The sequence below is a fragment of the Belonocnema kinseyi genome, chromosome 2 (genome assembly GCF_010883055.1).
Source record: "Belonocnema kinseyi isolate 2016_QV_RU_SX_M_011 chromosome 2, B_treatae_v1, whole genome shotgun sequence".
Taxonomy (NCBI): Eukaryota; Metazoa; Arthropoda; class Insecta; order Hymenoptera; family Cynipidae; genus Belonocnema; species Belonocnema kinseyi.
Window position 1 is genome coordinate 114,343,606 of NC_046658.1, and position 15,327 is coordinate 114,358,932.

The window sequence follows — 15,327 nt, forward strand, 5'->3', positions numbered from 1 at the left end:
GAAGGCTTTGGACTGAACGCGAGAGTTTGCTGCAATTTTAAATAAGGACTGCATTTGCATTATTCATATGAAGCACTTTTTATATAAAAGAATTGAAGCCGCTCGTCGCTCTAATAAGTGAAGATTGGCGAAATTCAAAAACAGAGAAAGAAAGGATAATAATGTTGAACATGGCTAGGACAGCTAGAAAAATATCATTGATTTGTGTTTTCTTGTCTCAGGGCACAGTTATTTTTCACACTGCAGGTGAAATGTACTTCACAATTACTGACAGATTTAATGAATATGCTAATCAAACTCGCCGTACATACATAATTTCTCATTTTCCTTACGACACTAAAAATAGTCCTAATTTTGAATTGACATGGTTCAGTCAATTTTTGGCTACAATTCTTGCTACTATTACTTACGCTGGTGTTCACGGTTTTTTTGCTGTCCTTGTGATGCATCTTTGTGCACAATTTGCTATTTTGCGGTATCGTTTAATAGACGCTATTCATAAAATTGTAACGAAAACTGAAAAGAAAGAATTTCGGGACGAATATGCAGCCATCATTAGGAGACATCAACTTTTGAACAGGTATTTAAGAGCAAATTACCTTAATAAATATTAACAATGGAGTAAAATTTGCAGGGTAGCCGCAACACTTTATTTAAAAAATTCCCTGAGTTTTCCCTGACTAATTTTTCCTTTTTCCTGATTACGATTGATATTTAAAGATAAAAAATTTAATCTTTTAACATTTTCAATATAAAATTTTATATAAATGGAATAAATCAATTTTAAATCTGAATGTATGCATTTTTAATTTAAAACTTCCAGGGCTACCACAGCCAAATTTATATGGAAAAAGTGAACTACATATTTAAACAGAAAAAATAGCTGAAAATGTTTTATGGGCATTATTAATGTGAATAAAGTTCGTTTGAATGTTAAAGAATTCAAAAGAATTTTATGAAATTTATAAGGATTCCAGGTACTTTTTAAGGAATTGAGGATAAATTCATGAGACTTCGAAACAATGAAAGTTAAATTCCAAGAGACTTAAATGAATTGGACTTTCTTTCTAAATCAAAAATTTAATTGATTTCAGTCAGATTGGAGTGAATTGAGAGGAATATTTAAGGAAAATCAGAATTTAAAAAAATGCAAGTGAATTTTCAACACTTCAAAAATTCCGCTGCGAAGTAATATGGGTGTATTCATTATGGGTGTAATTATTGGTGTGTTTTTCATGAACACTTTGCTTTCTCATATAGGTATCTAATAAATTTCCTAACTCATAGAAGAAGGTTTTTCTCTAAGAAAAGAAAAAACTAAAAAAAACTTTCAATCATTAATTTTTTTAATTTTAAACGATATTGGTAGGTTATGGCAGATCATTAAAGATTCTTCAATCAGGCAATCGATGCGTCTCGAAGACGCGAATAAATGCACTGAATACAGTATTGTTGTATTTTGAATACGGAAAAAGTTTTTCTCATAAAAAAGGTAAAATCTTTTTTGTTTTATTCTTTAAAAGAAAAACAATTTTTTAATGTCCGATCTAGCTTAAAATTATGTCAAACCTTAACAAAATTCTGGAATTCTATGGAAAACTGTAAAAAGTTACTTGCACTTCCATTGATATTAAAAAAAAATTTTTGTTGATTTAAAAAATTAGATAGAATTTAACTAAATTTAACAAATACAAAAGATTTAAGAGAATTCTAAAGAATTTGAATGAATTCAGGATGAATGAGTAAGAATTCAGGTTGGATTCCAAATATTTTCAGATTAATTGCAGTACATACTTTAAAATACAGTAAAATATCTTACATTCTTTTGAATTCTATTGAGTTACTTAAATAAATTTAAAATTACTTAGACTCTTTTAAAATACCCTAAAATATTTCCAAGCCTTAAAAATCTGTTTCACTCCCTTAAAAATGTTCTTTTTTCTCCAAAATCTTAAAAATCCCTTGAAATTTTTTAATCTCTTTACAATGCCCCAAAATCTTTTGAAATCCTTTAAAACTTTTTAAAGCTCTTGAAAATTCCTGGGAATTTTAATAAATACTCTAGAGTCTTTAAAATGCTTTGAAATATCAAAAAATTATTGAGATCTGTTAAAAATTTGAGAGATCTTTTAAAATGCCCTAAAATATTTCAAAAGAATTCAAGATAATCCAGAAATAGGTATAGACCTGAAATCAATAGTGGCTAATCCCTGAACTGCGGCCACCCAAAATTTATAATTTGATATAGTGGATTACATTGAAAATATAAAAAGTATTCTTATCTCGGAAGTTAGAAATGCATTTCTTACATTCATTTATTTATTTCTATAAAAGAAAATTGTAATTAAAGTTATAATATCATGCTGGGTAGCTCTAAGAGTACACATAAACTTGTACTATACAAAAATTTGAAAATACTACCGTTTTGAAAAAGACGCACTAATAATGTTATTTTGATTTGAAAAGAGAAGAATTTGAGATTCGAATGAACTTTTTTATGCAAATAAGCATAATTCTAATACAATTTAGCAGCATATCTTTTCAAATGTAAAAAATGCATTTCTAACTTCTAGAACATAATATTTTAATTAACAGTGCATTATTTTATTAAAGGTGTGTTGAGATAATCGAGGATGCTTTTAATATGTTATTCCTAGCAGAAATTCTGACATGTAGCATTCAATTTTGCCTTCAAGGATATCAACTTAGTATTGTGCGTACTTTTCAAACCAAAAAATTTGTTTATGAACACTTAAAAATATAAATTATATCAATATTGAGTAAACAGAAAAAAGAATAATAAATTATATTAGAGTTCGTCCAAAAAATTACTTTCGATTCTTGATTTCGAATCCGCCCCTCTCCCCATTTTTTCCTTTTTCAGAAAAATAAATTCCTTTTTTCAAATTGACCACTTCCAACCCCCTTATGTTATGCTCGGAAAATGCTTCAAAAAATTAAAAAGGAGCAGTTTTATGTCAAATTCATGCTTAAGATTTTTTTTTTAACATGAATTGAGGAGTTCTGGACAAGAAGGCTTCAGGCGCTCGAGAACGAGTAAAAGTATTGTCCAGTCAACGTCAGGTACAAAAGTGAAATTCGAAATTTGAAAAAAACCAAAAATATAGTTAGATAGCTCTTGAAAAATGAACCTGAGTCTCCACGTTTTTAGACTTTCACATTAAAAAAGTGAGCGAGGAAGTTTAAACTAAGACAAACTTCAAGCGAACGAATTTTCTGCCAATGTATTGGCCAACTTTTTGGAAAATCTCAATTCGATTTGATATTTAGTTCCATAACTCGAGCGAGTTTATTACGAGCTCGCAACGCGACACCACAAGATTTTTCAGGGGACGCCGCCTGAAGCCTGAAACATCCTCCTTGCCCATCCTTTGTTTTGTCCACTCGCTCGCACTAGTCAGCGTTCCGGCGGCGTCCCCTGAAAAATCCTGTTGCGTCGCGTCGCGAGCTCGTAATAAACTCGTTGTCATTATGGAACTAAAAATCAAATCGAATTGAGATTTTCCAAAAAGTTGGCCAATACATTGGCGGAAAATTCGTTCGCCTGAAGTTTGTCGTAGCTCAAACTTCCTCGCTCACTTTTTTAATGTGAAAGTCTAAAAACGTGATTTTTCATTCGGATTAAAAATAAACATTAGAAATTAACTTTCGACCCTTTTTAGACACTGTAGGCTCCGCTAGAGTGTCACGAATAAAACTCAAAAAGAAAATTGTTAATTAGTTGATAAACGAATTACTTACGGCGAGTTGAATGTGAAAAAACATGGTTTTTTCAATGAAAAAAAAGTCAGTTTTTATTTATTTACTGGAAAATTCGTAGTCCGAGAGAAAAACTGTAAATGGAGACTCAGGTTCATTTTTCAAGAGCTATCTAACTATATTTTTGGTTTTTTCAAATTTCGAATTTCACTTTTGATACCTGACGTCACAGCCTGGACAATACTTTTACTCGTTCTCGAGCACCTATCGCCTTCTTGTCCAGAACTCCTCAATTTTTCATATTCGATAAGCTAATGAAAAGTTACGGTTTTTCGAGATAAATGATACAGTTTATGAAAATCAAGAATAATATTTCTCATTTGACATATTAGGATATTATTTAATAAAATTGCAGGTGATAGAAGGATTTGCGTTTGCTTAAACAATTTTTCACAATAAATCTTAAAAAATTATTACTCTCTGGAATTAATGACCCAGTTGATGAACGTTGAGAGTGATATTTTCCGTTAAATACTTTGCAATTATTTAAGCGAATAATAATCATCCTCTTATTTCTTTTCATAAGAATGGTCATAAAAAGTAACTTTTCAAGATTTACAAGCAAAAAATTGTTTAAACAATAGAAAATTGTCTAAATAACATCCAAACATCTTAAACAATATCAAAGCTCTCCTTAAATTCGTTAGTAGTGTCACTAATTACAGAAAATACTAACTTCTTACCATTTTTGGACACTTATGACATTCATGAACTATATCATTTATCTTGAAAAGTAGGAGATTTCAACTTTTACTGGAGAAAAATTGTATAAAATATTTAAAATTAGTTTAAACACACTTGGAAACTTGCCAATTTTATCGAATAAACATAATTGGTGTTAATATTTTTAAATGTCGCCTTTAGCAGAAATTTTATATAAAATTGCTACTCTGTATTTTTGTTTGCATGTTCCGTGTCATCATAATAAAACATCTTGGGTGGAAATTATTCCTGGAATACTCCATGTTAATAATTGCAAAAGTCCGCGACCACGGGTTAATGTTGAGCGATTCGATAAACATTAGGGTATTTTTTTTGCTGAAAAAGGAGGGAGGGATCACAACAAAATTTTGAACAAATATATTTTTAGACTACCCTATTAGTATAAAACGCAATATTATTCTATTTAATAATTTTTTGACATCACAGATGACAGGAAACCATGAAGAACCATTACCAATTGTTTTACTAATAGTGATGGTGACATTTTTAATGTATATGCTGGTACTATTTTACATTTACTGTTATGTAGCTGAAGAACTTCGTTATCAGGTGAATAATTAATTATTGTTTTTGTTGCACCTTTGAATGAAAGATTTGTTCTTAAACAGGTGTATTCCTTTCCACTAACTGCTACAGACTTTTAAACGTACCTGAAATTATTATAAATTAAATAAGTTAAACCTTAATTAATTTTTTTTTATATTTACAGAGCACTGAAATTGTATTTGCTGCATATAGTTGTGAATGGTACGAATTACCATCAAAGGAAGCAAATAATTTATTGTTATTAATGCAAAGAGCGAAAACACCAAGTACTTTAACAGCTGGAAAATTTTGCAATCTTTCCTTACAACTCTTCAATAAGGTACGTTTATCAAAAAAATGTGATTAAATATATATCAAAATATTTTTTGTTTTGATTTCCTAAGTGATAAATAAATGCCTATATTAAATTCCAATTTTATTCAAGCAATTTTTTTAAAACATAAAAATAATTATTTATAAATATTGTCGCTATTGTGCTTGAAAAAGATCAGAGTAAACGCAATGTAACGGATAAAAAAAGAGACTTTTCATCCTATTTTTAACAAATCATAGGGTATAGATCCCTTTTATTTAAGATTATATAAAAAATGGAAACATTATTTCAGATTCTAAAAACATCAGCAGGTTATTTGTCTGTATTGTTAACCATGACGAATAAAGAAGATATCTAAAATACATTATCAAAAGAAGTATTCTGAAGTCTGTATCTGAAAAATGAATTTATAGTTTTAAAATTTATTTTAAGTAAATAAATTTAACTATGAAATTATATATTGAATGGTAGTCAAGTTGGCAAGGTGTAAGATTTAATGGTGATAAGTAGTGCTTTTATTTTTTCTATTTTCATATTTTATTGACATACGATAATGATAAATTAAACGAGGAATTCTCTGCAAATTATGATTCATAAATTTTAATGTTTGTAGTTTGGAACATTGAATGAAAAAGCAGGTAATTTAAGCTCTGGCCAATACGGGTAAGTATGATTCAAAATCTAAGTGTTAGACTATGATTTGTGATATTTCAAACATTCTTGAATATTATCAAAAATTAAACTAAAACCTACTAATTTTACAGAATTGCACATTGGTTAACGTTAATAAAAATTTCAAAAATTGAAAATTTTGTAGAAAACACTATGGGCGTACAGAAAAATTCTAAATACATAGGGGGAAATAACTTTTATAATTATTCAAATCTCCATACTAAATACTAATAATGTGAATAACATATTAAATCTATCCTAACTTTTAAAAAAATACTCATTTTGAACAAGCGGATACTCCTGACCTTAACCATTTTTCGTAAAATTCCTTACTCATTCAGCATCGTCGGTCTTACTTACTCAGGCATTAGTCAAGCTTTTCAAATATGCTGCGGAATTGTTTGCCCATCATTGGGGGTTGGCTAATCATTGTACCAGTTACCCTATAATAATATTATATTTTTATGATTACTCAAACATGTAAAATGTAAAATCAAGGTCAAGTTTCTTTCACTCTTTCAAAACTTATCAGAAAACCGAAGTACAAATAAAATATGGTGGTGCTATTTCTACAATACTTCGTGTTTTAATTATTTTTATATATAAGCTTTAATATTTCTTCTTCTATCTTCTGTTTTCTTATCGTTTTCGAAAGAATAAGTCAACTTGACAAACAGGAACAAGAAAATCCTTAAAATATCAAACGCAGAAAAAAGGGAAAAATATCGAAAAAAATCCGCCCGCTTCATCATAGGGCGCTGCGCGCGCGGCTCACAAGTTTGAGCGCGTCTAGGCCGTAGTTTCACTGTCTCTTTTTAAAAAAATGCGCATTCTATAAAAAAGTTTGTTATTAAACATTTTATTGCAACATCTGCCGGTTTTCCAAAAACTGAATTTACTCATTTCCAATTTTATTTTTACGATTTAAACGTAGCACATACGGTCGAAACATCAGCCTTACCTTTTTTCAACTTCTAAATTAAATCCCTACCTCATTTACCAACAAAACTTCGATTAACGAGGGTTGGGGGCGGGGGTGGGAGACGGTTAGTTTCAACCAAGAGTCATAGCTGGTTAATGTTTTATGCTGAGAATTTCAAACAACCTTCAGCAGTGTTGTGTTAGATGGGAGTTCAAATGATCTCATTCTCACATTTCCGGCCCACGGTGGGTAAAACATGTCATTTTTGGTTCAAAATAACGTACAGCCCACAAATGTTAAGCAATTTGAACAAAAAAAATTTGAAAAAAACTATTAAGATTTCTAAGAGATTTGTCGAGCATGATTTTTCAATTAGTTTTTCAATTTTTTATAAATAAGCAAACAAATATGACAAAAAATGGCCATTTCATCTTTTGACGTTCACAGTGCTTCTCAATAACAGGAAAAGTGTTGAAACCGCCTAAGTTTTATGAAGTAATATTAGCTGAAGATGTTCCAATATTATATATATTATTAAAGAACGAAATTTGTAACAAACAATTATTTTTTGAAAATTTTTTAAAATTATTTTCCATAATCATACGTATTTTCTAGTTATATTGCAAGAGACATTTTATGAACAAACGCAGTAATCAGGCATTTTTCGACAGAAATTTTTTTTTTCAAAGTACTTTTTTTTTAATTCGGAACTTTATGGTATTTGCAGCAAAATTCATAATTTTTCATTAATCTTATGATCTTTTAAACAAATTTAACAAACAAATGCATTATTCGGGCATTTGTCGGCAGAAAAATTCGGTTTCTTCAATGCCAGTCTTTTCAGATGGGAAGTTGATAAGAATTTCAGCAGCATTCATAATAAATTGATAAATTTTATTATTTCTTTTAACAATTAGATAAACAAATGCTTTAATTAGGATATCGAAAAAAAATAAATTTTCAATCGACAGATGCTCGCATAATGCATTTTTTTATTAAATTTATTTTTAAAAATATATAAAATTTATCAATCCATTATAAATTTCGTTCTAATCATCATGAATTTCATAATTAAAACGACTGAAATCAAGAAAAACTAATTTTTTGTCCACAGATGCCCGAATAATGCATTTGTTTGTTAAATTTATATTTAAAAATCATAAAATGTGTTAACTCATCATGAATGTTGCCGAATTTATTATGAAGATCCCAAATTAGAAGTCTGATATTGAAACAAAAGAGAATTTTTCTGTCGATAGATACCCTAATAACGCATTTGTTTATTAAATTTGTTTTTAAAAAATCATAAAATTTATTAAAAAATTATGAATTTTGCTGAAATTGTCATGAAGTTTCCAACTGAAAAGACCGCAACTGAAAAAAAACTAATTTTTCTCTCGACAAACACCCAAATAATGCATTTCTTCTTAGATTTCTTTACAAAATCATAAGATTAATCAACAAATTATGAATTTTAGTAAAATTATCGTAAATTTCCGAATTGAAAAAAATGACATAGAAAAAAAACGAATATTTCTGTCGAAAAATGCCTGATACCTGCATTTGTACATCAAATTTGTTTATAATATAAACAATTATAATCAGAAAAGAAATTTTAATACAGAATATTGTTTCAATTCCAATTTCTTGTAACATAACTTGAAAAAATGTATATTTAGGGAAAATCGTAGAAAACATGTTTTTAAAAAATAATTTGTTGATAACAAATTTTTTTTGTGTATTGTCTAATATTGGAATATCCTTAAATAATGCTATTTTATGCAACTTAATCGATTTCAACCATTATCCTGTTATTGTCGAGCACCGGGAACATCAAACAGAAAAAAGGCCATTCTTTCGTCATATTTGTTTATTTATAAAAAAATTGAAAACCGAATTCAAAAATTAGGCTCGACAATTCTCTAAGATATCTTATTAGCTTTTTACCCATTTTGTTTTTTGTCGAAATTGGTAAAGATGTTTTTTTGTAAAGATGTGTTTTTTGAAATTTTGTAAATTCTATAACTCGGGTAAATTTTGGTTTTATAAAAAAAAAGTCATGAGGATAAATTTTTCGTCTAATTGAATACTATGAATAGCTGTACAGAGAATTTTTGAATTTTGAAAAAAAGTGGTCTTAAGATTTTTCAAAACACGCTCACTTTTTGAATTTCCACCCAAAATGGCTGGCTAACGAACTTAACCTTTATTTCAGGACTCTAAAAGGGTATACAAAAACGGGAGGGGTCAAATTTGACACAAATCTAATACCTTCTCTTGATGAGAATGTAAAAATATTTTGTAACATTAAAACAAAAAATACCAAAATGAACATTTATGTTAAGTAGAGCATTCATCATTACTTTTCAAATATTTTTCGTAAACTTCTGAAAACTGTATAAACTGAAATAATGAAAACCTTAATATCACTACAAAATTCGAAAAAGGCACCGTTATTAAAGTAAATTTTAAAAACAGAAACTTATTTCACCTTGAAATTTAAAAACATTGGTTAAAAACATGCATCAAAAAGGCTTTTATGTAGAAAAGATTTTTCTTGGAAGACCAACTGGCACAATTATGAATTTTAATTCGCTAAAAGGATATAAGTATTCTTTGAAACAATGTATTAAAGCAATGAATTTGGGTAGCAGTAATTGTTCTACAATGTTACGATTTCTCAAGTTTATCAAAAAAAAAAAAAAAAAGAAAAGAAAAATCTATAAGAACTGATTTCCTTTTTATTGCAATTTCTTCTTTTTAAAATTGGAACAATTCTGGCTTGGAACAGGGATTGTTTTTGTAAATTTCCTTTTTATAAATCAGAATTAAAATTATTTTCAAAAATGTTCGGTTCCACGTAAAAAATTCTATATTTATTTTATTAATTTTCTGTCCTAACTCAAAATTATAAATCTTTTAGAAAATTCCCTGGCTCAGAATCGAAATTATAATTCTTTACTGAAATCCCCGGTCAAAATTTAGATTTATAATTCTTTTAGAAAATTCACTGGCTCAAATCGTAATTGTAAGTCTTGTAGAAAACTCCCTATTTGTTCAAAAATGGATTTATCACTTTTTTCGCCTATTCCTCAAATGCAAGAGTCTTTCCTTAACTTATTACGTACTATCACGATTATTGTCAATAGTTGGATTCGCGAACAAAATCGTTTCAAAATTAGACACACACCGAAACGACACTTCACTTTAGGCTTTTGGGAGAAAAGACAATATTTATAATCAGGAAAGGAATTAAATTATTTTTGGTAATTACCTGCGCTTCGTAGGCAAAAAAAATCCAGAAAAATATTTCTTATCCTGCGATCAATAAAAAACCGGCAGTAAGTTATTAAAAACTACTGATACCAACTTTCACGACAATCAACCTCGTCTGAGCTCTGGATTTACATTATGTATCAGACGTATTCTATGTATTATACAATGCATGCCGACGAGCATGCGTTTTACAGACAAGAAGTAATTTAAAAAGGGCGATACCTCAGTAATTCGCGTAAACTCACCATGGACTTACATTCTAATAAAATGAATGGAAAACAGGGTGTGTGATCTATGATATAAAAATTAATTTCAAATATAATTTCAAATCAAAATTTGCAAGTTTGACGGTTTCCTAACCTTTACCTCTTTTCTTTTTATACAATTTTTAAGATTTACAACCTTTAAAGAATATGAACAGAAAAAATAAAGTTTTAATTCAAAAAAGGAAACGGTGTCAAAATATTCTGAAACAAAATTAGGCCATAATTGGTTCCTTTTGAGCAATTAAGTTGTATTTTCAGATTTTGTACTGATCAACAGAGCGAATATAACTGAAGTTCAGAATTCCTAGTTTTTTCTGTGTAAATAGGTCTTCTGTCCAATTTTATCCTGCTTTAATTTTTTTTGTTTTTGGCGATAGATCCCCTCACAATTTGTTCGTTTTCCGGCAAAAGAAATTCATTTTTTTAAATCGGTCAAAATACAATAAGTTTTCAAAAAAAAATGGAAAAAAACACATACTTGTTATGAAATTTTTGTAAATTAAAGTTTCGTCACCTCTTAAGTGTTCAACAAAATAATTTGCACCAAACAACTTTTATTTTAACCTCACCAAGCTCTTTGCATTGTGCGCGTAAATACCACAAAAAATGGCAAAAAAGCAGTTTTACGACAAATGTATGCTAAAGACCATTTTTTCAGTCCTAATTATGTTGATTCAGTAATTGACAAGTTTTCACATATTTCTAAACTAATTTACAATTGCTTTAACTTTCTTTTTTCGTTATTCGTTATATAGTTGATCAATATTAAAAATAAATTTTTTTTTCAACATACTTTCAATATATTCGGACATTCCTGAATTGAAAGTTAAAATATCTTATGATCGGCGGGTTTAACCAGTATCTAGAAACATTTAAGGGTTGAACTGATTCCAGATTCTTGGAACAGTTTTAATTTATCTTTTTAATTAAGGGAATTTAGGGATTTCCGAAATTATCCTGTTTGACGGTGGTTAAAAAAAATACTTGAAAACTTGTCACTTATCAAATAATAATAACTCATGTTTAACAGCATTCTTAAACTAAAGGTCAAAGCACTGACAACAGTAGTTTGTTGATTATGAATTATCTTTTGTTAAAGCTCCTTTGGCTTGTATATTATTTCAACAAATGTATATTATCACAATACATAATATGCATTGGTATTAAAACAGATGCGTTTTCTTTATCTCGTTTTTGTAATTTAAAAAGTGCGCAATCTATGAAAATAGTTTGTAGATCCTTTTTGTGCAAATTTACGATTAAAACAACAACAGCGCGTTTCATCAAAAAATTAGTATTAATAAATGTATAGATCTTTTTTGAGTGCACAATTTTGCTTGAATAATTTTTTTTTCGTGCCTTGCGTCGTTTTTCCGACAGTTTAATTTTTTTTCTTTTTAATGTTATTTTTCACGATTTGAACAAAACTACGCATCCTTTTAAAAAATTATAAGTAACAAATTTGTAGCTCTTTTTAGGGTAAACAACTTTTGGCTGATTGTTTTTTTCCTAATTTGTTTCGTTTGTTTATACATTTTTATTTTTTTTATTTTATAATGTAGTTTTTTACGAATGCAAAACAAACCGCGCGTACTATCAAAAAGTGACTGATAACAAATTTATAGATTTTTTTGAGTGCACAATTTTTGTCTAAATTTAAATTTTTGTTTTTTCAAGAAAATTAAAAAAGTTGTTGCAACAATCTTATAGGACTTCTAAAAAGCAACTGGTTTAAAAAATTTTCAAAACGCTCTCACTTTTTTGATTTGTATTAAAGATGGTTGGCTAACGAACTTGAGCTTCAATTGAAGACACTAAAATATTATACCAAAGACCAATTATATCTGTCAATTATTTCGCAAGTTATCGTGTTAACCAACAATAAATCTACAGACACACATGCAGACATACGTGAAAACCTGTTTTTTGGATGCATAGGGTCTCAAACCTTGAACATTTGACAAAAACTGCTATTGTGCGTTTTTGGGTCCTTTCAAAGTATTTTAAAAGTAATTTTCAGTTGTCTAAACAATTGAAATTCTATGTTGAACGATTACTACGAACAAATAATTACTGAAGAACAAGTACTGTAAATTATCCTTGATTAGGTCTTAAGAAGTGACTAAATTTCCACCTACAAAAAGTTAGTAACAATGAGGTTTAATAACAATCGATCAATGAAAATCGAAAGTGGGTTTTTTGGACGGCTCTAATATGATATATTTATTCAGAAATTACTAGGAACATCTAATTTTAATTAATTAATATACCCATATTTGTGACGAAAAGTAATTATACTAGAACTTTTCTATAAGTAGTGCATATTTTTACTGTAACAGTTGCAATTTCTTAAACTTTTAAATAGCATTTTTTGTTCAATAGCCCTCAACTATTTTATGAAACTGACTCGTGCTACTCTTCGAAGTATTGGACTATGGCCAGACCCAGAATGCAGAAACGAAAGATTAACACTTTACCACTTCATGATCTCATTATTTTTGCTCTTCTTTACTGTAGTATTGACGCAAAATATACAATTCTTTTTAAATTGGGGTGATTTAGATGTCATAAGTGACATCCTAAGTCTCCATTTGCCCATTCTAGTTAGTCTGGTGAAGATGATCGTTCTCCGGTGCTGCAGAAGAAGTTTGTATATATTTGATGACTCATAAAAATTATGAAGCTTTTTATTTTCGAAATTTTAAATTCGCGAATTTTCAGGATCTAGGATCTCAAATTGCCCAAAAATAGTAAATTGCTAAAATGTAAAATTCCGGAAGGGTAACTTGCTGAACTTTCAAATTCCCGAAAAAAATTAATAGTTTTTGTGTGTTAAAAAACTTTTATTTTATATGAGGTATTGATTCTCAAGTTAACTGTTATTTTATAAGCGATTTAAAAATTCGTTAATTTACTATTTTCCGAGCTATTTTTGGGAATTCGCTATTTTCGAGGATGATATAATTTCTAGGATTTACAAAATCGGATTCGAAATTTTTCGGAATAAAAATGTTCGATAGTTTCCTTTTCTTTTGGCAATTTTAATTTTTCGGACAAATTGTTTTTCGGTGCTTATTTTTTTAATAGTTTTCCACATTAGAAACTTTGAAAATTCTTTCAATTGATGTCATCCCTATGGGACAAATTTAGGAATTTACTTATGTATATTATGTGCGGGCTGTGGAGTTACTTTCAAATTAATTTAGGATTTTAGAAAAAAATCAGTTTTGTTCCCAATGCATGTAAAGGAAACAATACTTTTAGAATTTAAGAAATTTAAATGAGATTAAAATAAAATTTAAAATACTATTTAACGTTCAATAATCAAGTTAATGTGCAGGATTCCTGCAAATAAAACCAAGAATCTGATGGCCATATTTGAACAGTCACCATAAAATTTTCCTATTGCAATTCGAAAAAAGATTTTTAAAATTTCTAAAACAGAAAAGAAAAAAAATCATTTTTTGGACAAAAATAAAAAAGAGGAAAGAAAATTGAGAAAGCAGCCAACCAAATCCCCTTCCTTCGCTTTTAAATTTATTTCGACTTTTTTATTTTTATTATTATCAAATCCCAATTAAAAACACATTTGTAAATATAATCACCAAGGTTTCGGCACTTTTACAGCATACTTATCGAGGCAAATGATTAAAATAGAAACCTGAGCCTGCAGGAACTGCAACGAAACACGATGCTCTCTTCCTGACACCCGAGAATCAAATGAGGGTCAAAATACAAACCCATCAAAAACGTATCTAAATATCCAGTGAGGGTCAAAAGGCAAACTGGTTCTAATCATACCTGAAATATCCATCATAAAAACATCAGAGATAGAGAAAGTAAAAGAAAATCAACAATTATGATAACTCAATGGTAAATAGAATTATTAATCAAACTAGCCTAACTCTTGTTTATTTGCCCAAATCAGTTTTTAAATTAATAGATTAATCCTTTTGTATTTTAATGTACAGCATTTACATACATTCCCTCCTTTTCTCATTGCTTTCACTATGCAAATTTTTATCTTTTCTCAAATTGCCATAGGAACATTTTATGGTGGTTACCCAAATTTAGTCGTTAGATTCTTGGTTTTATTTTCAGGAATTCTGCACAATACTTTTAGGTATTATTGAACTGTATATTTTGATACAATTTTATTTTAAAGTTTTGATAATTACAAGTTAGATTTAATAAAATTTCAGTCACCGATTATGGATATCTAAAATGATTAGATTCGGCATCGTACGCGAAAGCAATAAGCAAAGTACCAAAGATCGGTGAGTAAAATATTTTCACCGGTGAGCAAAATGCTCTCCAGGGTAACGAATCATTTTGCTCACCACTTTTACTACTATTGCCATGTAGCGTCGTAAAAGGTTACTGATTTAACATCCTGTAGGATCAAGAATGTTGTATTCGATGTTCGTATACAGTAGGCGATTTAAGATTCACATAGTAATTTATAAAGAAAAATATTCGATACACGATACCTCACGGACGGGTGCTTTCTGTAAATAAAACGTTTACTTTATTTAAATAATTGCTTTTTTAAAATATTTTTAGTTCGATATTCATACAATATTATGCTCTTTGTGTGAAATACTTTACTCAGTTTTAGCAGAATATTAAAAAGGTATTGAGGGGTTGATCAAGCAAGTTTTTGAAAACAAAATAGTAAATTATTTTTAAATCTGCCAAAAATCTGAGTAATGTATGAGTGTACGCAAGCCGAAGTAAAAATACATAATCAGCGCTTATTTCAATAAAATAAACACTTTAATTATTATTATTACTAATTTTAATCAATAATTATAATATATTAATTATTA

At 28.7% G+C, this 15,327-nt stretch overlaps 2 protein-coding genes across 2 annotated transcripts in view; both read left to right on the plus strand.

The window, feature by feature from the left end:
• Nucleotides 1-5,720, plus strand: part of LOC117182948 (odorant receptor 22c-like) — a 29,935-nt gene extending 24,215 nt beyond the window's left edge. The window contains exons 4-8 of the mRNA XM_033376066.1: nt 99-580; nt 2,614-2,713; nt 4,930-5,052; nt 5,213-5,368; nt 5,655-5,720. Coding sequence (XP_033231957.1) covers nt 99-580; nt 2,614-2,713; nt 4,930-5,052; nt 5,213-5,368; nt 5,655-5,720 — 927 coding nt within the window. The remainder of the gene's footprint in view (nt 1-98; nt 581-2,613; nt 2,714-4,929; nt 5,053-5,212; nt 5,369-5,654) is intronic.
• A 6,931-nt stretch (nt 5,721-12,651) lies between these two features.
• LOC117182949 (odorant receptor 67c-like) overlaps nt 12,652-15,327 on the plus strand; it is an 8,882-nt gene continuing 6,206 nt past the window's right edge. Inside the window, exons 1-2 of the mRNA XM_033376067.1 lie at nt 12,652-12,688; nt 12,881-13,144. Coding sequence (XP_033231958.1) covers nt 12,652-12,688; nt 12,881-13,144 — 301 coding nt within the window. The remainder of the gene's footprint in view (nt 12,689-12,880; nt 13,145-15,327) is intronic.